Source organism: Alligator mississippiensis, chromosome 5 (assembly GCF_030867095.1).
Source record: "Alligator mississippiensis isolate rAllMis1 chromosome 5, rAllMis1, whole genome shotgun sequence".
NCBI classification, from domain to species: Eukaryota; Metazoa; Chordata; order Crocodylia; family Alligatoridae; genus Alligator; species Alligator mississippiensis.
The window spans coordinates 4,775,711-4,797,922 of NC_081828.1; the positions used below are offsets into that span (position 1 = coordinate 4,775,711).

Below are 22,212 nucleotides of genomic sequence, written 5' to 3' on the forward strand. Positions count from 1 at the left end.
AGGCGGGTAGGAGGAGAATAACCACTATGACATCGCTGATTTGTGATGAAGGGACTAGATAATCTGCAACGAGGCCGCCTTGCTGCATTTTGTTCCATGTGATACTCTCCCGAGGTCGGTACAAGTATGCACGTGCTGCTACCCAACAATTTGGGGGCGAAGGAAGAAGTGGGATGACACTACTGCCCAATTGATGCAAGTGGCAATTTTACTGTATGTGTGATTCGAACGACAAGGGATATCAAAAATACCTAAAATGATTTTGCAAGATCGAGGCTCCACCCTGCAAATTTCTGCCTGACAAGGGGAAAGTACAAAATACCCCATTGGCAGGATTTTACTAGGATGGACAGAAATACTCTTGCAAGGTGATCACCAGTAACTCCCCACAATACCCAAACCTAACAAGTTGGAGCTATATTTCCAGCCCTTACAATTTTGTTAAGTGAATCTATCTACACTTGAAATAAATATCCTTTTTTCTCCCTAAGAAAAATATGTACATTTGTCAAATTCAGAGTAAGTTAGGTGTTATATGTAAATTTGTCATATTCAGAGTAAGTTAGGTATTATACGTAAATTTGTCATATTCAGAGTAAGTTAGGTATTATGGGCAAAGCAGACAAAAAGTGTGATGATAAAATTAAAAAATACAAAATTATTCTCTCCCCTTCACATTTTGTGAACTAAAAAAAGCTGTGATCGTTACCTGTTCTAAAAGAAAGTTTCAATATATAAAAGCAAAGAAAAGGATTTAATGTACGCTCTTTGTTTCTGCTTTTTTTCCCTCTCAGGATGACCAATTGTTATTACAAAAACTAGTCAGTCTTCGCTTTTCTTTGCAGTCAGATCCTATTTAGTTTCTTTTTCTTCAGTACTTGCACAATTATTCAGTGATCCTGTAACAAGCATTGCAAGGGACATAAAAATGGGAAAAGGATGGCATTAAGTTTTTAAATACCAACAGCTCTAACCAAATCTTACCGATCAGGATATAATTGCTTTCTTTACTATTTAGTCCAAATGGTACTATGGGCCTCAATCCAACAAATCCTCTCGGCTCTAGTTGATATGAGACACACACTCCTATTATTTACAGCTGCACTAATATTATTCACTCTTAAACCAATTAATAATCACCACGACAGGTGCCTGCAGTGATTTAACCCGTGTACATAAGGGGTGTACATCAGGATCTGGGGGAACGCCTGTTCACCACAGCACCCCAAGGGATGACAAGGTCCAATGGTCATAAACCCTTACAAGACCATTTCAGGCTGGACATAAGGAAAAACTTCTTTACTGTCCGAGCCCCCAAGGCCTGGAACAGACTGCCGCCGGAGCTGGTGCAAGCACCTACTCTGGACACTTTCAAGAAACATTTGGATGTTTATCTTGCTGGGATCCTTTGAACCCGGCTGACTTCCTGCTCCTTGGGCAGGCAGCTGGACCCAATGATCTTACAAGGTCCTTTCCAGCCTTAATGTCTGTGAAATCTATGAACTAAAATTATTTAGAAACCCACTAATTAAACAGGTCGAAATAATGTCCATTCTCAAATCTCCCCTGGGAAAATGTCAGCTTAGCTTTCACTTGCTTTTTGACTATGGAAAAATAATAGAGCAATCCTTCTGTTACATAGAACTCAGAACTACCAAAATGGCTCAAAATGTTTTCGACACTAGGGATGTCTATATGAAATCTGTGTGTTTATCTTGTGAATCGTGTAGGTGCTTGCACACTTAAAAGCGCTAATATTGCACGGCCACCCTGTAGCATCCTTAAAAGGGCACCCTGTCTGAGAATCACTGATATATACCAACCCTTGCAAGTGTGTTTTATTTTACATTGATTGCAGGAAACAGGCTGAAGCAGTAGTGCCCAACCTTTCCACCCCACAGGCCAGATCAGTCCGAGCTACATTTGGCCCATGGGCCTATGGTGGGCAGCGCTAGCCTGCTGGACCTGATCCAGTTGTTCTGGGGCTCATCTAGCCTTGTGGGATTTGGATATTTGGTGGCAAAGGAACAGTGGAAACATTAATTTCAAGACCCAAGGGGAGCCCCAGAGGCCTGATGACACGGCTCCAAGAGCTGGGTCTGCCCCATGGGCCGGGAACGTCTTTAAAAAAAAATCAAGGTCTTATAAAACGGATTACAACCTATGGATAACCTGTGAAACGAGTATTTTTTTTGCTTTACCTATAGAAAAACTGATGCAAAATTTGAGATCCCCCCCAAATGCTTATACACCGAAGCAGCCCTAACGACGTCATTGGCACTCCTGGGCACAAAGGTAAGCAATATCAAGATACTGAGGTATTGCTTACAAAGGTAAGCGTACAAAAGCAAGCAATATCAACAAGATACATTACAAAGATAAGCAATATCAACAAGATTAAGACCTCAGTGATTGAATGGCCTTAATCTTAGGACGTCGCAGGTAAAGCAGGTTTGTCGCCAGCAACCAAAACTGCTCTCCGTGGGAAATTAAAAAGCATGCCAAAGGTAGATTTAAAATAATTCTTACAGCCAAAAGGCAATGCTTGGTGTTTTAACTGGAGTCACCTTGCGCACGAAATACACGCATATTGCAAACTACCTCAAATGGCACACCCCAGCAGCCACGTAGTTCACGTCAGCGTGGCTAGGCACAAGGGGCCGGCTAGGCTCTTTGGGTAGATGTGGTATCAGCTGGTCTAATAAAAGAGATCTACCCAGAGAAACTAGTCTGCCATTTATGTCCCCGAAAGTCTGCAAGGACACGTCCCGAGTCCGCTGCTGGGTTGGGAGTCTTTGCACTCGTTTCTTTGCACGGATTTGTGGAAGGGCTCTCTCCTGGGAGCAAGCAGAGAGCTGGCTCCAGCTAAGGGAAAGCTTCCCCGCTGCAATAAGAGCGGTGCCCTGCCCCTGCCGTGCCCCGCCCCGCCCCGCTCGATCCGCGTGCAGGTCCTGGCGCTGGGCGGGGGTGGCACGTGGCACTGTGCCGGGGCGGGCCACGTGACTGCCCGCCCGGAAGCGCTTCCGCTTCCTGGTGACGCCGCAGCCGGCGTGCGGCCCTGCCCGGCCCTGCCCTTCCCCCTACCCCCCCCTCCTCCCGCTCGCCTGCCCGCCCTCAGTGCATGTTCAGTCGCTGCCTCCCGGCCTCCGTGGCTCGCAGCGCGCTCCGCCTCCGCCTCCTCATGCAGCCGCTGGTGGTCTTCGTGCTCGGCGGGCCCGGCGCCGGCAAGGGCACGCAGTGCGCGCGCATCGTGGAGGTGAGGGGCGGGCGAGCGGGTCGCGGCGAGGCGGGGACGGGGGGGGGGCACGGACAGACCTGCTGCCTGCGCCCCTCAGCGGGGAGGACTACAGCTCCCAGCCTGCCCCGCGCGCGCGGCCCCGCCGGCTGCCTCGGGGGTGGCGCGGGGCATCACGGGAGCTGGAGTCCGCGCGGGGCCCTCGCGCCTGGGGAGCCCCTCACACATACGTTTGTTTATATATAGATATAAATATAACTATATAGCTGTATCTATATTTTTATTCATAGCTATATTATCTATATTTTTATAGCTCTATTATCTATGTCTATATTTTTATTTATAGCTACATTATTTATATTTTTATGTATAGCTCTATTATCTATATTTATTATATTTATTTCTGTATATCTATTAGATATACATGTAGATAAGATAGATAGATCTATATATTAATCTATCTATTATATCCATATTTAGAGCCAGATCTATCTATCTATATTTAGTCTCTAGATACAGATATATACGGCGAGAGAGAGACGGAGATCTCCAGCGAGACGCTCCTTCGTGGTGGTCCCCGGGTCCAGGCCTTACCGCGGGGTTGATGAGGATTTAAACAGACCCACGGGTGGCTTGAGACCCTTCCAGGTGGTGTTACCGCTCGCACGATGTGGCTCACGCGATAAACGTGCTGATTTCAAATAGGGACCTGCGGGCACGGACGGTTGTTTCCTCGGGGACGTGTTGTGCCTCCCGTCCGCCCGGTGCCGCAGCGGCTTGTCTCCGGGGAGCGCCCGCCTGTGCCACGTGAACCTGCCACAGGCCAGAGCAACCCGGGTTGCTCTAGTATGTTTTTGTAGAAGTAAAAACCGAGACCTCACACTTTCCCAGGGGGACGTTGAGTCTGTCGAGGCCTCCCGCACTGCCGTGGGTTCCCGCGCTATCTAGAGGGGTGCTTCAAGTCTGAAAAGGCTGATGATGGCTTCCTTAGAGACGGTCGGCATCACAGCCTGGGCTTGAGCTTGCTTGGGAGTGTGTTCCTGTTTTCCCATGGCTAACACCACACGCTACGTGGTGTCCTCGTCGGTGTATAAATCTGATGTGGTCTGTTGCAATCCAGTCGATGTAATAAGATCACCCTGCTAGGCAAGTACACTTGATGAACTGATAACTGCAGCAGCATTAGGGACTGATAATACAAGCCAAAGAAACTATACAACAAGGGAAAAGGAATGCGTTCGTCTGAGGGGAAAGGATTTATGTGATCAATGTCTTTTATTGGACGAACTGCACGGTTGGGAGAGACTTAGACCAGCCCTTGCGTATCACAGAGCCCCCATTCCTTGGGTCTCTTGTCAGCTTGCTTCTTGCCCGTTCCCTGGACCATCGCAGCTACAGTATTTTAGTTGTATGACGTTTAGTGTTCATGAAACAAATGATTTAGACTAGGAATGGAGAGGCTCCCTTGGTTTGAAAGATGATGTTTCAGACTTGTGTGCAGTCTGATCCTTTGTGTAACTTGGTGGCGGTCACCGGGGTGCTGCTGAGTTCTCCCCACAGGGATTAGATTGTAGGATCTGGGCCTTTGGCAGGGGTTTACGACGAAGATCAAAAGATGCGCGGAGTGAGCCTTTGCATTGCATCACTGTGTTAAGTTAATACTGAAGGACAAAAATTCTTGTGGGGCATGTGACTTGAGGAGAGGCTGAGGGAACTGGGCTTATTTAGTCTTCAGAAGTGGAGACTGAGGGGAGATTTAATAGCAGCCTTCACCTCCCTGCAGGGGGGCTGCAAAGAGGATGGAGCTGGGCTGTTCTCAGTGGGGGCAGATGACAGAAGGAGCAATGGGCTCCAGTTGCAGCAAGGGAAGTTGAGGTTGGATATTTGGAAAAAAACTTTCTTACTAGGAGGGTGGTGAAGCGCCGGAATGGGTTATCTAGAGAGGTGGTGGCATCTCCATCATTGGAAGTGTTTAAGACCCAGCTAGACAAAGCCCTGGCTGGAATGATGTACTTGAGGCTGGACCTGGGTTTGGACTAGATGTGACCTCCTGGGGTCCCTCTCAACCCTCACTTTCTATGAGTCGATTATATATTTGGTTGGTGGCCGTAACAATGTTACAGTTGGTCCAGTAATAGACCTGTATTATATATAACCAAATGTTTTTAAACTGACAGTAGATGGTGACATGACTTAATTTTAGAATTTTACACACTTATAATTTCTCACAAATGTTTAGATTTTTTTTTTCTGTTTAGCAGTACTTCTAAATGGAAAAAAATATCCACTAGAGAGGAGGGAACAACATAGAGTAGCAGCTAAGAGTTCTCTACATGCAGAATCAGGCTTTTTTTTTTTTTCATTTTAAATGAGGTTAATGACATTCATTGTGCCAGTTATGGGGTATGCAAGGCTTCCAAATACTTCAGTGTGTTGGAGTTGAAACAGCCTCTTCAAATGGAGAACACTTGGCTATTTTACATGAGAGCCATAAACTATGAGGATTTATCCATTCCCACATTGAGAGAAATGAGTAAGAACTGTAACGACGCCCATGTTGCCTACACTACTAAAGTAAAACAAACCGCAAGGGCTGGCACTAGCATTTTACGCTGTGTGTTTCTATTCTGGTGATGCCTGGCGGTGGTGTTTTAGCTTCTCCGCATTGCCATCAAATCCCAGTTTTCCGTGCTGTCTCTCTAGGTTATAAAAATTTGGTCTTGGCTGAAAATGGACTGTAGGATTTTTTCCCTCCCTCAAATTAGGAACTCTAATTGAAACAAACTTATTATTTAACTTATGGAACACAAGATTCTTAACTTAAATAACTTTTCTAAAGACTTTTTTTTTTTTTTTGCGATTTCTTAGTTGGTCTAGTAAAAGGTATCATCTCTGAACCAAGAGTTCTAGATTTTTGCTCTTCTTAACTTTCATAAAGCCTTTTTTGTTTTGGGGATCGGATCCTGTTCCTAGTACAGAATAAGCAAATAGAAATATTTTTTTTGGCGGGGTGTGGGGGAACGGGGACACGTATCTTCCACCAAGCCATTAGTGCTGCCTCAGGGCTGAAGTCTTTTCTGTGGTTGGTGCCCCATAGTTAGAAATATAAATCATTTTTGTTTGCTAACTTAAAGTCTCTGGATAAAAAGACTGTTTTGGTAGGAGTCAAATGAGTCACTGCTGCTTAAGTTATAGCTGCTAGCTATAAAAAAAAAAAAAAAAAAGGTTGCTAGCGCCGTATCTTTTTTTTTCTGCTTACATCGAGGAAGGGGGAGTCTTTAGGAATGAGATAGGCAGCAAATAGAAGTTAGTTTGATTTCTTCCTTTCCCATTTGTTGCATTTTAAGAGCTGCACTGAATCATGTTAAGTGCTGACAGTACAGGGAGCATGTAGGCAAATGAAGCAGGCTGTATGCAGTCAAGCGCTGCCTCGGGTTTCAGAGCTTGCTTTATTTGGATAGACTTTTGTCTGGGACAAAACTTACGCTGGGGATGAATTAAGTCCAGTATCTCTCATCATACTTAGGTATGAGATGTTTATTGGAATTCATCAGTGCAGTGACTTCCCAAAATATTCATCTCCTGGTGAACAGCACTTAACCAGTCCTGCAGCTCCTGAGTGATTTTTGAAATCACTATAGTTGTTGCTATTCTCCATACAAGAGAGAGAATCAGCACAGTAATTCCCTGTTGCTGCAGAGATTGGCATTTGGGGGTGGATCATGTCAAATGGGAGGGGAAAGGAAGCCTCCCTTCACTCATCCAACAAGGGCTCCTGTGATTTAGGAGGTATAACTGTAAGCAATTTGTAAAATAATGCTGCACTGTATATATTCTTAGAGCAGTAGCTTGTATTCTTTTCACTAAATACATTTTAATCTTCAACTAACTTGAGCTGGTCACAAACACAACACTGTTAGGGAAGTTATTTAGTTGGTAAATATGAGCCTAAGCCATCACAAACAGATACCTCTAACATATAAGCTATTCATTATGCAGAAGGATGTGATTATGAACCAAAGTGGAAAAGTGACTTGAGAGAAAAGCACTTAATACCAACCGGAAATTTTATAAAGACACGGTGTGTAAAGGTGGCTATAGATTAGGGCTGCTTATCTTCACAGATAAGGTTGAAAAAGATGATTGATCCAGCCTGATTCTCTTAAGTAGGAAAGACTGGGTAAATTCCATATGTTCATCAAAGGATCAGGGACTAGATTGAAATCTGAATTTTTTTATATCTGCTTTCCTGTCCCAAGTCCCCCTTGCTGTTGTAGGAAGAGGAAGGAACTTTGTTCTGTACAGTTCCTGTATTTGCAGTCTACCTTTCGCAAGCACACCCTCGCTTGCCTTAAACAGCTGTTTGGGTGAGGTTGATTAGGTGGAGCTTTACCTCATCTGAACTTTTCATAGTCCACTTACAGAGGGAGGATACCAGAATCAGCTGGTTCAGTTGAATAACTTGGTATATGCACTCCTTTAGCAGCCTTCCAGTTACCAAAGTGTATGTATATGAGGTTCCTAAATATAGGAACAACAAAAACAAAAGGAACAACATTGATCCTGTTACAGTCGGCAATGCAAAGGAACAACATTGATCCTGTTACAGTCATCGTCCAACATAACTTTCTTTCTTGACATTACCTTAAACATCTTAATAAAGAAATTATGCTTATCCCTTTCCTTCAGAAAATGTAGTTTCATTAGGTCATTTAGATTAAACATGCTTCTCTTTAATGCACAGACTTTTTCAATGCATAGTTATTGTTATGCTACGTAGGACTCCAGTTGCTGTTTTGCCAATGATATTGTAAAGTTTTTGGCCACCAGGCATCCTTCATCCTTCTGTCAATACATCCCAGAATAGAACTGACCTTCACCACAGCATCTTCTTATAAATTTGTGTTCAAATGTAAAGTTAATCATAGAGTGGGATACCATGATTTTTTTTTTCTCTAGATAAGAACGTATGAGTCAGTACCCTAATGAAAGGGTTGTTACCTCATTTTGGGAATATGATATGGAAACTTCCAAGAATAAAGAACTATGCAAAAAAGTATTTTAATTGACTCCAAACTACTGAACTTAAAGCAGCAAAGGAATTACTTGTTTTTTGTCTTCTGGAAGTGAACTGAAGACTAGTTTACATTTTTCTTAACATTTTTTTAACTAATTATTTTTTAAACTAGTTGGAAGCATTTCCTGGGAGCATTAGGTATTAGGAGTTCAGATTGCCTAACATTTTTTATAGGAGTATAATACATGTTCAGAAATTTGTAACCATTTTTATAGTGACTAAGGATAAAACTTTAAAAAAATGCTAACTTCCATTTTCAAAAGTAGTCTGAGACCTAACATCTTGCAAGGAGGAGTAGATTCCTGAGGCATGCAGGTGGTCTGCGAAAATTTATCCTAGATGACTGTGTAGAAGGTGTACAAGGCAAAATATTGTGGCTTGTTTTAATTTGTATAGCACCCAGGTGTTACAGGTGTCTAACAAATGCAGTGTTTCAAAGTTCACAATTCATGTTGCATGGTAAGACTAAAAATTTGAATGTTTTTTGGGGTAGGTAATGGAAATGAATATCATTATGTAGGCCACACCTGGAATTGAATTTTAATGCTGAATTGCAACCAGACCTCACCCCGTTGTCTTATATATGCTTATTTTTTTTCATGTTTTGTATGGAAGCAAATACCTAGTTTAAGTGAGAAAAAAACTGAAGATGTGTTGAATGTCTTCCCAAACACTGATTAGAAGCAGATAGAAAGGATCTCTGTTGACTGTATACACTTTACCAACAGGGTCATGATCCTAAAGGCTGATACCTAATACAACTAAAATCAAAAGGTTGTTTAGAGAAACAAGACATTTGTAAAAAAAAATGCTCTCTTTGACCATCTATATTATTGTGGATGCACTTTGCACAAATTCTCAGCTTTCGAGAAAAGGACGTAGAGATGCGTAATGACTGAAACTTAATATTAAGGTTACTGAAGGTGAGATAAATGAGAATTTCAATAAAAAAATATATCTCTTTGCACCTCTCTTTAATTCCAGCCCCAAACCATTTTAATTTTATTTTTTATGATCAATTCTAAGAAGCCAGGGCAGGAGTCAAGGTCTATGCAATTTTTGACTCGCTCTCCTTTTACTGTCTTGCTTATTATTGTTCAGTTATTTCACAGTTTAGTTTTTAGTTAAGATTTTATCTACCAAAAGCAATATCTATTATATTCTTACTGTGGAAGTAATTTAAAATAGGGTGGCTGTAGTGTTGCACAAGAGGGGACCTTATAATGCAGCCTCCTTTGGAAATGTGTCTGATCAGTCCATTCTGTGACAGTGGATTTGCAAACTTCATACAGAGATGGTTTAAAAATGTGTATACTTGGGGCATGCCAACTACGAGTCTCCGTATGCCATTCTCTATTGCATTACAAGCAGAGACTTTGACCTGTTACTTTAATTGGTCATCTCTCCTATATTAAAGAATGTGTACTACAAGCTGCTCCATTTTATAAAGCATTATTAAGAACTGTATTAAATTATAATTGCCTTGGAGGAACATTAGAAGTGTAGTTGTAAAATGCTTTGAGGTACTCGTGTAATACTTTGTATTTTCCAGTTGTGGAGCATGCATGGTGTCCAGGCTTTTTGTTCTCTCTCTAGATTCTGTTGAGTATATAATCACCTATTTTTCCTAGTCAGAACAGATCACTAAATCATGAGAGTCAGTCCCTCCTAACGTTTCACGAAATCCCTTCAGGAGAAGTTAGGAGTCAAGAATTACTCCATAAACATCTCTTTAAGAAATCAGTCTGGTAGTAATTTTCATTAAATACTTTCAGGAAAATTAATACCAGACTATGATTTCTTAAGGCAAAGTTGCTAAAAAGCAAAGGCGACTAATCTCTGAAACTCAAATAGTTTTCACTTATGCTCCATTTTCTCAGTTTCCATTCAAGTTCCAGTCCAGAGACTTTTTAACGATGGTGTTGGGCTGTCAAAAAAGCTTACATTTTCCCTTTCACTTCCCTCTCCCTTACTTCCAGGATTCAGAGAGAAATTTGTGATTAGGCTAAGGAGAGATGGAGGGGGTGGAGATGAAGTCATTTTTGTGACGCACTGAATTTAAGTACCACAAACACTCAGAGACTGTTTTAAAGTTAATATTATTTAGAGTAAATAATCTGTTTTCTTTCAGTGTCTAAGTGCAGCACCTCAGCACAGACCTTTAAAGGTATTTAGGCATTTAAAAGCAGGTGGTTGTTTTTGAAAATCCTGCTAGGCACTTTAGCTACCTGAAGATGTAAAATAGGCACTCAAGTCCTATACAAATCTGACTTCTGCTCTCTTGACAGTCATCTTTCTGCAGCCAGATAGCACCAGAAACCTGAAGCAGTTGTATTCCAGCCTTCAAGAGTTTTAGGCCCCAGTTTCACTCCTTTTCTGTTCCTGATTTCAAAAGAACAGGATTGGGCCTTGATTTTTAACACATTACTTCACAGTGGTTGCATTTAGATGCGCTCTGCATCTTCATGGAGCGTCCCACCAGCGTTGCTGCCCGCATCAGTACATGCCTTGCTATTGCTATTGTTGGAACCCTGCGATTCCATCACCATCTTTTTTCTGTTTCACCTCCCTTCCTAACACCTGGGGGAGACGGTATCTCATCAGCTCCAGTCCACTTGCTCGATACTAAGGTGCCCTGCAATGAGGAAAGGGAGCAAATCATCTGGGCCTGAAGACATGGCTTCCTGAAAGCAGGTGGCAATAGGTGGAGTATCGCATCTCTGAAGCTTACAATTTAAAGCTTGGAAATCAAGACTTTCAGACACTCGTTCCATGATTTAAAACTAAATGTTTTCTTTCGGTCTTGCATCAAAGGTAACAAACGTGTTTTGCTCCCGAGTCCTAGAGGAGCAGACTGTTTTATGTAGCAGCTAATCCATTCTGGAAGGGATTCTAGAATCACATTTAATATTATTTAAAGCATCCCTATTTATAGAAGAGCACTTTAAAATACTTCTATCTACCTCTTTCCTGTTCAGCAGCTCAAAACTCTTTCAGTTCGTAGTTGCAAAATAAAGAGAAGATTGCCTGAGTCCAATATTTCTTTTTGCTTGAAAAGAAAAATACCGAGGAAAATGAACCGGTTCTCTAATCCCCTAAAACCAAAGGGATTATGTTTTCTTCCTTTTTTCTCTTTTGTAGAAACTTCATGTTAAAAAATGTCATCTTTCTTTAACTGTAGCAAGAAGAACTACATGTTAATTTGGGGTTCTACAGAGTACAGTTTTTTGCTTATCAAAAAAAATTACTGTGGTTTATGGCTTCTGCAGTTAGAATTAGATTTACAATTAACTAGGCATATCCAAATCCAATGCACATTTAATCAAAAATGAAGTAAAGTTATAGAGAATATAGCTAGAGTTTCTCTTCACAGTTATTTATGGCGAAATCTTGCATGCTTTTTTTATCCAGCTGTGTACAGTTTTAGGGGATTTGGGTAATTGTATCCTTTCTTAAATTATGACTATAGCAGAGCCGTCTTTCCAGGCTTCTGTGGGTGGAGTTGGAAAGCAACTAAAATGTTTTTAAGCTTGCTTGGCGAGTTGTGTAACAAATCTTCTGTTCTTATTTAGTAGCCAAGTTTTTAAATCCCAAGCTTGTAGCCATAAAAGGTAATTAAGCACATTATTCTACGGCCTGTGCTTCTTTTTTTTCTTTTTTTCTTTTTAATTTGCTGTGGATTTCACTGCAGCCAGGCTGATAATCCAAAGCTTTTTTTGTTGTTGTTGTTCTGTACTAAACTAAGTGTGTATATATAGCTTTACTTGCTGCTGTATTCTTAGACTTGTATTTTTTTTTGTGTAAGCTCCTAGGAAGTGTCTTTTTTGTTTTATGGAAGTGTGTGTGTAACACTTTTATAGGTATCCAGGTTGTAGCTGTATTGGTCTAGAGGAAAAAGCAGTCAGGACTCGTGGTAGAGGTGATATCTTGTATTAGACCAACAAGATTTTTGCAAAAAAATGTCTTTAATTGCAAGCTTTTGGGCCTGATGAAGGGTGTTTGTGCCCGAAAGCTTGCAATCAAAGAAATTTTTTTGCAAAAATCTAGTTGGTCTAAAAAAAGATATCGCCTCTACCACGAGTCCTGATTGCTTTTAACACTTTTATAAGTTCTTTTCTTAATGCTAAAGCCTAATTATAAAAAATCAGATGCGGTATTCATTATTTGTAGTTAGAAATAACAGATAGTGTAGTTAGAAATAACTGTCATTTACTTTTTCCGCTGCCCCTCGCCTCCTGGGAATTATTATTTCTGAGCTCTGAAATCTAAGCGGTAACAATATCTGTATGGCATGATCACAATTATATTTTACATTGTTTGTCTACTTGACCTCTGGTGTCTCGATGCTGTGGCAGTGGGCACCTAAAAAAAAGCAGAGATTAAAATCCTAAAGTTGGAAGAGACCTCCAGGGTCATCTGATCCAGCCTCCTGTGTGAGTGCATGTTTGCTTTCCACTGGAATTTTTATATGAAAGAAATGTAACTCTTTTAGAGGTATTTTTGTGACCAGTGTACATAAATGATTGCCATGTTGGCCACACACTGATAGTGATAGGGTATTATGTTTGCACTGCTGTATTTTATGCAGTATAGTGAGATTTCTAGTAGTACCAGTGTAGCTGTTTCAGTGTGCACTGCCACATCAGCACTAAGGACAGACACTAGCCCCTCATACTCTGTGTACATCCTGACTCTCTCCTTCTTCACAGAGACTCCCATCTAGTTCCAAGTTTCCTAGTTTCAATGTCTGTATATAGCTGAATGTGTATTTTGGTGAATGAAGGAGTTTTCTTTGGATTATTTTTTATTAATTAAACAGAGGTATCTTTAAATAAGATTATCTGCTTGCTCTCATCCTTCTTGATGCTAACTGCAAGGAGTTAAATAACAGGAGGGGGAAGGAGAATTGGAAATGAAATAATGGTAAAGGTGGCTTCAGAGCAAATGCCAAAATCCTGAGGAAACAATGGGGAAGCTGTCAGTGGGGGACTATCCGCCTGTATGGCTCCAGCTAAGTTTAAAGAAGTTTATTCTTCCAAGCCTGAAATTGTGGTCAGAGCATATGCTAACTCATTAAAGCCCCCAGCCTAGGGAGGGGGAATATGACAGCCAAGTGGGCAGCAGTAGCTAGAGATGCCTCTATGACAGAAGGCTGCAGAGAAAGAAGAAAGGGGCCAGAGCTGAGCAGAACTTATACCAAACTTGCAAGGAAGAATCTGGAGTGCAAACCTTTTGGTGAACACATATAGGCATGTTTTTAACTTGCTTTGGAAGTGGGGTCCAGTCTAAGAGTAGTTAGATCCTGGTGTCCCACTCTTCAGCCAAATTAGCCACCTTGCTTCTATTACCTAGCATTGTGGCGAAGGGGACTGAAGTGCTGCTCACCCTGTAATGACATAGGCTACAACCTATACCCCTGCTCACCCGGTAATAGCAGCCCAGACAAAATAGGGATATTTTTAAAAATAAGAATACAGTTTCATCCAAATTATCTGTAACAAATGTAGTCCCCATCATTCACTTGGTGCTTCATCTCTGCAGAGCATTTGCAAGCATTCATGAGTACTCCCAACACTGTTCTGAGTCTTATTAGTTATTATCATCCCCATTTGCTAAACAGGAAAACTGACACATGCAGGAAGTATAACCGATTTGTCCAGGGCCACAAAAGGAGTCAGTGGCAGAGCCAGGATTAAAAAGCAGAGATTTCTCTTTTTCAGCACTGCGTTTGGAGCAGACTACGAGAGAACTGTGAGATATAAGTAAACAGTTTTCCCCACTTGTACTGAAGCTAGGACATTATTTTAAAAATATAAGGTCGTTAACTTGCCAGGCAAAGAGGGTGTGTGATATGTCCCTTGGCAAACTATCATCTGACCTTGTGACTAAGTATTTCCAATGAATCTCTAAGTAACTCTGCCTTTGAGTGGAAGTGCATCTCCTTATGAAACGTGTAATTTGTAATAAAAGATAAACTTTTATAAGAGCTAAAGAGCTTGGATCCTGTTTTCAAAAGTCATAGGGGTGCTTAAATTATTTTTCAAAATAGGACATACATGTTGGATGTTACCAACAGCGAGTGCCCTAATCTGCCAAAAAGCTTCCTCCAGAGAGCCTTTTTGTGCCTGTTTAACGTTCTGTTGTTTTGCATATTTTAGAAATATGGCTACACCCACCTCTCGGCAGGCGACCTTCTTCGAGATGAACGAAAAAGACCAGGATCTCAGTATGGAGAACTCATCGAAAATTACATTAAGGAGGGAGAAATTGTACCTGTTGAGATAACGATCAGCTTGTTGAAGAGGGTAAGGAACGTGAACGTGGTTTTCCTGATTGCTCGCCTCTTCATGCTAAGAGCAAAAAGGAGGTAGTTGGAGAAAGAATTGCCATCCTTTTTGAAGTAAGCAAGAGGAAAATGATAGGCAAATGGATGCCTATTGTATAGTTTGCCTCTCGTAAAAATTGCATAGTTACGTTCTGGCTGTTATAGAAAGCAAGAGATCCAGTCCTTTATTATGTGAAGTGCAAGGAGAGCACTTGGCATGCTTTGTGATTTTTTTTTTTTTTTTCCCTCCCACTTTTTTTTCTAATCTGACCTAAGCTGAAAACTGAGAAACTCTATGCACTGTTTATTGTATAAGAATATGTTCCAGGATCTTGTAGTACATATATTTTCCAAACTAAATTTGTGCACAGTGGGAGATTTGGGAGCACATAACAAGTCGGAACACAGACTAAAGTCTGCGAGCATTGTAGAATAATGGATGAAGCCTATCAAGAATATTCTTTCTAAAGTTTTATTGGTCTCTTAAGAGCAGCAGTGAAATATTGAGAGTGCCATTAAGACAGCAGAGGAATAAATTCTATACACCCACAATAGCCCGCATTAAAACTGCTTTGTAACTTGTGCCAACATCTGGTGATAATGTAATAAGCAGATATAGTGTTTTGTGTAAAAGAGATTCTTGAACTGCACTCTGTTTATCAGGCTATGGATCAAACAATGGCTGCCAATGCCCAAAAGTACAAATTCTTGATTGATGGATTTCCCAGAAATGAAGACAATCTTCAAGGCTGGACTAAGACTATGGATGGAAAGGCAGACGTGTCTTTTGTTCTGTTTTTTGACTGCGACAATGAGGTAATAAAATATCATTACTTTGTGCCTTTCCCATGTACTGTATGATTGGAGGCAGACGGCAAGAACATTAATTGTAGGTACTGACATCTTCAATATACTTATGCATTAGCAACATCAGACGAGACTCTTGGACTACAGAGACCAAGGCCACTATGCAAATATATAAACCAATTGTTTTTGAGAAAGCAAATTACTAGTTGTAATTAGCATCCTATTGACCAACAAATCTGAACAGTCCATTTAATGAACATATAATCAAAAGCATTGTTCTATAAAGGTACACATCGTGGTTTCTGAAAGACAAAATATTTTCCGTCTACTTCCTGTAGTCTGATGCCTTTGTCTGTTATAGAATCAGTGTGTCAGCAGCATCCTGTGGGTATGCACATGTGTACCAAGCAGTTTCAAAAGGGAAGTAGCTGTTACATTCCAGTTTGCTAGGTGCAGAAAAGCTAGGCACAATACAGATGTAGCAAAACGGCTCTAATTTTACCACTGGATGAGTCGGTGGTAAAGTTGGAGTGGTTTTACTACATTTGTATCGTGTCCAACTTGACCACACCTATCAAACTGAAACATAACAGCTGCTGCCCTTCTGAAATGGTTCCAAATGTATGTGTGTCCATACTCATTGATATTGTCCAAGGTGCTGATAAAGCAAGTATAAGCTTTTCATAGTTGTAAGCTTCAGTAAGATGCCAAATAATCAGCAACTTCTCTAAATGAGTAACCAGATTACAAGGGCAACGTGACAGTGATGTATTAAATTAATTTAACAAACGTAAGACAGCTCATCTTGATGGCATGCATTGCCCTTGAAGTGTGAGAATTTGAGCTGCTCTAAAAAAGTTTTTCAAATCATTAAACTGACTTTTCCTAAAGTTTGTTTTCAGAAGTAAAAAGAAATCTACACAATTTGTTTTCGGTCTCCGAGAAGAAGTGTGTGGATAAGTGTTTCTTCAATGGAAAGAACAAGTTAATTTTAAGAAAAACCTAAATAAATAGTTTTCATGAAAATATCACTTAAGAAAAACCACCCACCCAGTGGACAGACACTGAGCAGGTTTTTAAAAATAACTGTCCCCTTAAACTGTCTCAAATTAGGCACTTTTTCACTCTTGAAAATTAAAGCCATTTTGCCTCCCCTCTCACCCTCCACCCCCTCCTTTTTTCAAACCACCGTTAAAAAAAACAACTGGAAAATCATAAACTAATTCCTGTTTCGTTCTTTATTCATCAGACCTTCCCTACTGTAACAAACTGAATTATGCAATATATATTTCAGTGTTTTGTAAGTAACTTAAGCAAAATGTGAAGGCTTGTTGTTAATTCTGTCTTTAGAGATGTGGAAAGCTCATGGCCACACCCTTTACTAATCCTTTTCATTTCTGTTGTAGACATGTATTGACCGCTGCCTTGAAAGAGGAAAGAGCAGCGGTAGGAGTGATGACAACCGAGAGAGTCTACAAAAGAGGTATGACACCCAGAACTTCAGTTATGCTTTCTTTTTTTCTCTTTTCATTTTGTAACGCGTCTCTCCTTTCTTCTAGAATTCAAACATATCTGCAGTCAACCAAGCCCATAATAGACCAATATGAGAAAATGGGGAAAGTCAGAAAAGTGGATGCCTCCAAATCCGTTGATGAAGTAAGTTTTCAGAACACAAATGTTGGGCTACATATGACAAGGCAGAGTATACTAATTGATAGTCATCTTTGTCTCTAGTTCTTCCAAGTAGGTGTCCCTCTTTGTAATTATTTACAATGTGGTCTTCTGTGAAATATAAAATACGATTTTGCAGGATTCTTGCAAAAGTCTGTTCTGTCCTGCCTGTTTTTTTCTTCTTAAAAGCTAGCACTGCCTTCCATGAGGGTTTAGAGGGGGCTTCTGGTGGCGTTATAAAACTAGAATGATAAAGTCCTTCCTGCTGAATATATTGCATTGGGTGTTTGCAACCTACAGCTGGCTCATGAAACCTTTGCATCTGGCCCATGGACGTGGGGCTTGGGCAGCACTGGGCGGCAGGGGTTGTGCCTTCTGTGGGTGCTCTCCCCATGCCACTATGGGGATGAACACTGGTGTTATGGGTCCCAGTGCCCGCTCACCTCCATCCCAGGGTAAGTCATTCTGGCCTGCAGCTAGAAAAGATTGCCTACCTCTTCATTACATCACAGTGATCTTAGCCTTTGTATGTTCAGGACCAAGGCCCCAGGGAAACAAGATGAGAACCAGAGTTACTGTGACCTCCAGGATGGATCATAGTACAGACTTACTAATCTAAATACTCTGTGTAGAGAGGGCTCAGGCACAAAGTCTAGTTCTGGAGCCAAACCCTCCTGAAGGTCAAGGAGGTTTGAAAGTTGGATGTTGGTTTGTGTTCATGAATAGTTGAAGTGGACTTGGTGACGTCAACTTTTTGGCCTAGAACTTAGAATTGGTAACAGTTACATTCTACAAAACCCAAAAGTAAGTGAAATGTGTTGCAGAGCCCAGAGGCTGCCTCCTCAGTCTTGACTGGAATCTGCTGCTACCTTGACTATCTGTTATTTTTATATAAGCATGCATGCATACATGTATGCACACACTGTGCATTCATTGAACAAAGTGTTTCTATTGAACCTTAATTGTTACCCTCGAAGGGGGTAGCTGGTTTCTTTTTAAAACAAATACTCCTGCACAATTCAAACATTGCCTCTTTTCTGCTAATGCATGGGAACCTAAAGGAAGCTCGAAACAAAAGAAAACTCACTAGCTTCTGTTTACTTTTGGAGCTGAATGAGATGCTAAAACTTAACATATTTTCAGGAGAACATGTTTAGGTTTTGCTACCTGATGTGTTACTAATAAGGGAGGTTAGGAAACTGAGTCTTCATCTTGCGGTCAGATCTGCACAAACAAGGCCTTGCCTCTACTTAGAGTCCCAAGTGAAGTCGCACTGCAGGGGCCCACTTGTATTGATCTGCTTGTGAGACTAGGGACTTCGTTTATTTTATTTCATTTTCTGTTTAGTTTTAAATTACCATTCCTTTTGAAGCTTTTTGCTTCAGATTTTGTTCTTGCACTACCATGTGGGGGATATGAACAGGCATATAAATTGTACTGAGCTCAAAGGGTCAAGGGACTTGGTGTACATTTTCTGAAAACATTTATCATAAGTTACAGTATGTTCGACTTAAAATTGCTGATGACTAAGGATTCTATCATGTTAATTAGGTTTTTTTCCTCTTTCAGGTTTTTGGAAAAGTTGTGAAGATTTTTGACAAAGAAGGCTAGTTTCTTACTTGAAAGTTCACTTGAAACTGCTTGAATTTTTCTTTAATAGCTGCCACTACAGTCCACTCTTTTTGTAATTGTTTTAAAAAGTTTTTTAAATGCTTCATGTATTGAAAGGTGATTGGAAGAGGAACTAATTGAAAATGAATTTGTTTTTAAATAGGAATTAATTTCTTGTGGCTATTGTAGACAAATTTCAGGGTTCTTCACTAACTTAAGTTTGGTTACTCACAAAATAAGGACAGTATCCAAATCTGTTTCTGAAAGAGGCTACCTAATTCTTCACAGTTTTGTGCCTTTCATGGGCAGCCCTTCCTATTCCTTATTGCCATAAACCTGTTTTTAAAACCAGTCAGCCATGTTAAGCAGCAGAGCCCCCATGTCTCTTTGCTTGTTTTTGGATTGTTTGTTTGTTTGTTTTGGGTTTTTTTGGACCAAATGTAGATGTCTTTTCAAATAAAAGTTTGTAATAGATATCCCTCGTATCCCATAGCTGGATTTTGCAAACAGAGCTGATATGAACATGTGAATTCATTGTAGTATTTCTCACAAAGCTGCTTTGGACAGCGTTAAGCAGTAGACATGTGAAGCGCTTGCGATAAGACGCTCTCATACAGCTCTGGGTGTAAGCAGTATGGTAGGTTCTTGAATACTCGGAAAACGTGGCCCTGAGTTTTGCCTTCTCGACATGAAAAGGGTTAAAAGCATCACTTCCAAGTCAGCTTAGTATCTATGCGCTCGTTTACTTGTGATAACTATGTTTTTAATTATGGTTCAGCTATAGACGCTGACAAACTTCCATACAGATGTGTGTTAAAACAGTACTTCTAATTTTTTTTTTCATGTCTTACCAAAAAAAAAAGGGAATTTCTGTATTGTTTGAATGCCATATCATTGATTACTTCAAGGTTTGTTATATAGGGATAGCTATTTTTATGATTAAACTTGCAGCCTTCCACTCCAGAAATTGTATAACTTTAATAGCTGTTTGCTTTAAAACAATGGAATTTTTGCACTTTGTTACAATCTGACCAGATAAACATGATCTTTGTAAAAGTTCCATCTCCTTGAGCACATTGAATCCTGCTTGATCTTGCATTATCTTAAATGAGTGCATTACTGATGATGGCAGCTTCAGCAGTAATGGCTGGAATAAACAGGTGGCTAACTGGAACAAGCCAACATGTGCTTAAGTGTTTAGAGAATTGTTGTTTAATTACGCCTGTAAACGCCACTTTTTTTTTTTTCCTCTCAACCCTTTAATGGGCATAGACATAATCATGCATTCCTCATGCACTCAGATGTTCATTGAAGTAAGCCCAGAAAGTCTGAGGATGTGTATTTTAACTACTTTTAGCATTTATTAAGGATATTTCTTTGGTATATTAACTGACACTATGATTGGTTTGTGACAAACTTAGAGAAGTTACAGTGCACAGGGGCACACGGTTATATATTGTTGGGCTTTCAACTGTGCTTTAAAATTCACCCAGGAAAGTCGGGGGTGAGTTACTTATACATAGTTTGGTCAGACATCAGCAGTCAAACCTGTGCGGGCAAACTCTTTGTATTTGCATGGAACTTCATTGATTTCACCGAGGATCATAAGATTGCAGGATCAGAGTTGTTTTTTTGTTTTTTTTTAATAGGTAATGGAACAAAGCCACTCTTATAAAAGATTTTTTTTCCAACACGATGGATGTTTAAATACAGTACTAAGCACAAATATCATAAAGTTTACTAAGACAGATAATATGGACCAGGCTTTGTTCTTGTGAATTTGGACGATTTTCACAGACTCTCTTAAATGCATTCACTTTATTAAGTCCCCTTTTTAAAAGAATTGAAATCCGCTTTTATTGTCTAAATATAATGACATGGGATGGGATCAAACTGAGCTGCAGTTTTGGTATAAAAGCGAAAATAGAGATGTTTCCAAAAAAGCTTCAGACAGATTGCTTTAATCTGCTAATGGTTGATCTAAAACATTTGTTGTTACAAAAGTAAGGTTGTCTTGAGTTCTGCTGAGCATAAATAATCATATACCTGACTGTATATATCTGACTATATAAACATTGAAACCAAAAAATAGCAGTTACTTTAGAGGGAGTTAAAACTTATTTATAAAAAAAAAAAAACTTAACACGTTGGCAATATTGAATTTGAAGTGGATTGTACTGTGTCTGTGCAACTTTATTAGATTTTTTTGTAATTTTATTTATTGAAGATGCCATTACTGTAGTACTGGTGGGGGGTGGGGGTGGTTCAGTTGACTTATAGCTGAAATTAGGGTTAAATCAAAAAATGTAATATACCAATGTGATGTTTCCATATAGCAGCAAACTATAAAGAATTTGAGAAGTTCCAATAAATCTTGTTCTGTGGCTTCAGATGAATTCCTGCTTCAAATTTATTATCTAGACTGAAAAATAAAAGCTTAGGATATTTCTGTATTTTAAATGGGGGTTCCAATGCAAAATTGAGGTCCCAAAGACCCTATTGTATACAGGTTGAAACAAGGGGAACGTCATTGAAATTATGAGCTTGTTTCTATCACTTGGATACATAGTCATCAAATTAATTCTCTGCCTGTACCATGGTAATTCATCTACTCCATCTGCAGAAGAAAAGGGATGCCTCAGTTCTGGGAAGCAGATCAGGAAAACTGTTTGGTGCTGCAGCTACTGTCAAAGGGACCATATTTTTCTGCCCTGAGCCTTATTCAACAATCCGCAGCTTTCTTGGCTGCTACTTTGGAAGCACCTGTGGTCATGGAGCATTCTCTTCGGGGCACTTTTTCCTTTCCTGCTTTGTCTCATGAGGCATTATTTCACCACCATGTCAAAGCACAATTTGATTTTCCATTTAGGCTTGGCTCCTGCTCCGCTGGGCATGAACGACTATTTCGGTGGGAGCTGGCTTGAATTTTTAGGCCCTTAACTTATTGTCCTCCCTCCAAATACTTCCTATCCCTCCCTCTTCTCCTGCAAGGCTTCAATTCTTGCTTTCAGATTCATCTTTACTGAGGCACTCAGATCCCTTAGAAGCAAGCATAGCACGACTTTGTGTTCTCAAAACCAGCATGAAAGTTAGGTGTCATAAAATGCCAGGCTTGAGAAGTAAGAATGGTTTTAAACTGGACTTGCACGGTAGAGCTGGTCTTCAAAAAACAAAACAAAACCCCCTCTACCTTCAGAAGTGCTGCCGCCGTGCCTTATGGGAGATGTAGTTCAGTTGTATGACCCCATCCTGGGGTTTTTTTTGTTCCAGGTTTAGTCTAAAGTTGGAAAGCCTGTGAGTTTTACTTGTGCGGGCCGGGAGCGGTCTGAGGCCCTCGGGGGCGCGCGGTGGGCTGCGGCCAGCAGCCCTGGCACACAGGTCAGGGAATGCAGGCCGGCAGACTAGAATTAGGCATGGACGCGTAGCGGTTGATTAAAGATTATTTTACTTACGCCGCAGATGGTCGCGGTGCAGGCAGGAAAACTT

At 40.5% G+C, this 22,212-nt stretch overlaps 1 protein-coding gene across 1 annotated transcript; it reads left to right on the top strand.

Annotated features, from left to right (window-relative positions):
• Nucleotides 1-3,046: 3,046 nt before the first annotated feature.
• Nucleotides 3,047-21,116, top strand: CMPK1 (cytidine/uridine monophosphate kinase 1). Its single transcript, XM_006274034.4, has 6 exons — nt 3,047-3,256; nt 14,471-14,617; nt 15,301-15,453; nt 16,851-16,927; nt 17,004-17,100; nt 18,685-21,116. Exons 1-6 carry the CDS (start codon nt 3,122-3,124, stop codon nt 18,724-18,726), a joined length of 651 nt encoding a protein of 216 aa, XP_006274096.2. The 5' UTR covers nt 3,047-3,121; the 3' UTR covers nt 18,727-21,116.
• The last annotated feature ends 1,096 nt before the right edge of the window (nt 21,117-22,212 follow it).

Bases quoted from the DNA above. Each gene is read 5' to 3' on its own strand.
- CMPK1 (XM_006274034.4), top strand. From the start codon at position 3,122: ATGTTCAGTCGCTGCCTCCCGGCCTCCGTGGCTCGCAGCGCGCTCCGC. The intron at 3,257-14,470 runs GTGAGGGGCGGG...TGCATATTTTAG, and splicing joins AGTGCGCGCGCATCGTGGAG to AAATATGGCTACACCCACCT. The intron at 17,101-18,684 runs GTAAGTTTTCAG...TTCCTCTTTCAG, and splicing joins CCTCCAAATCCGTTGATGAA to GTTTTTGGAAAAGTTGTGAA.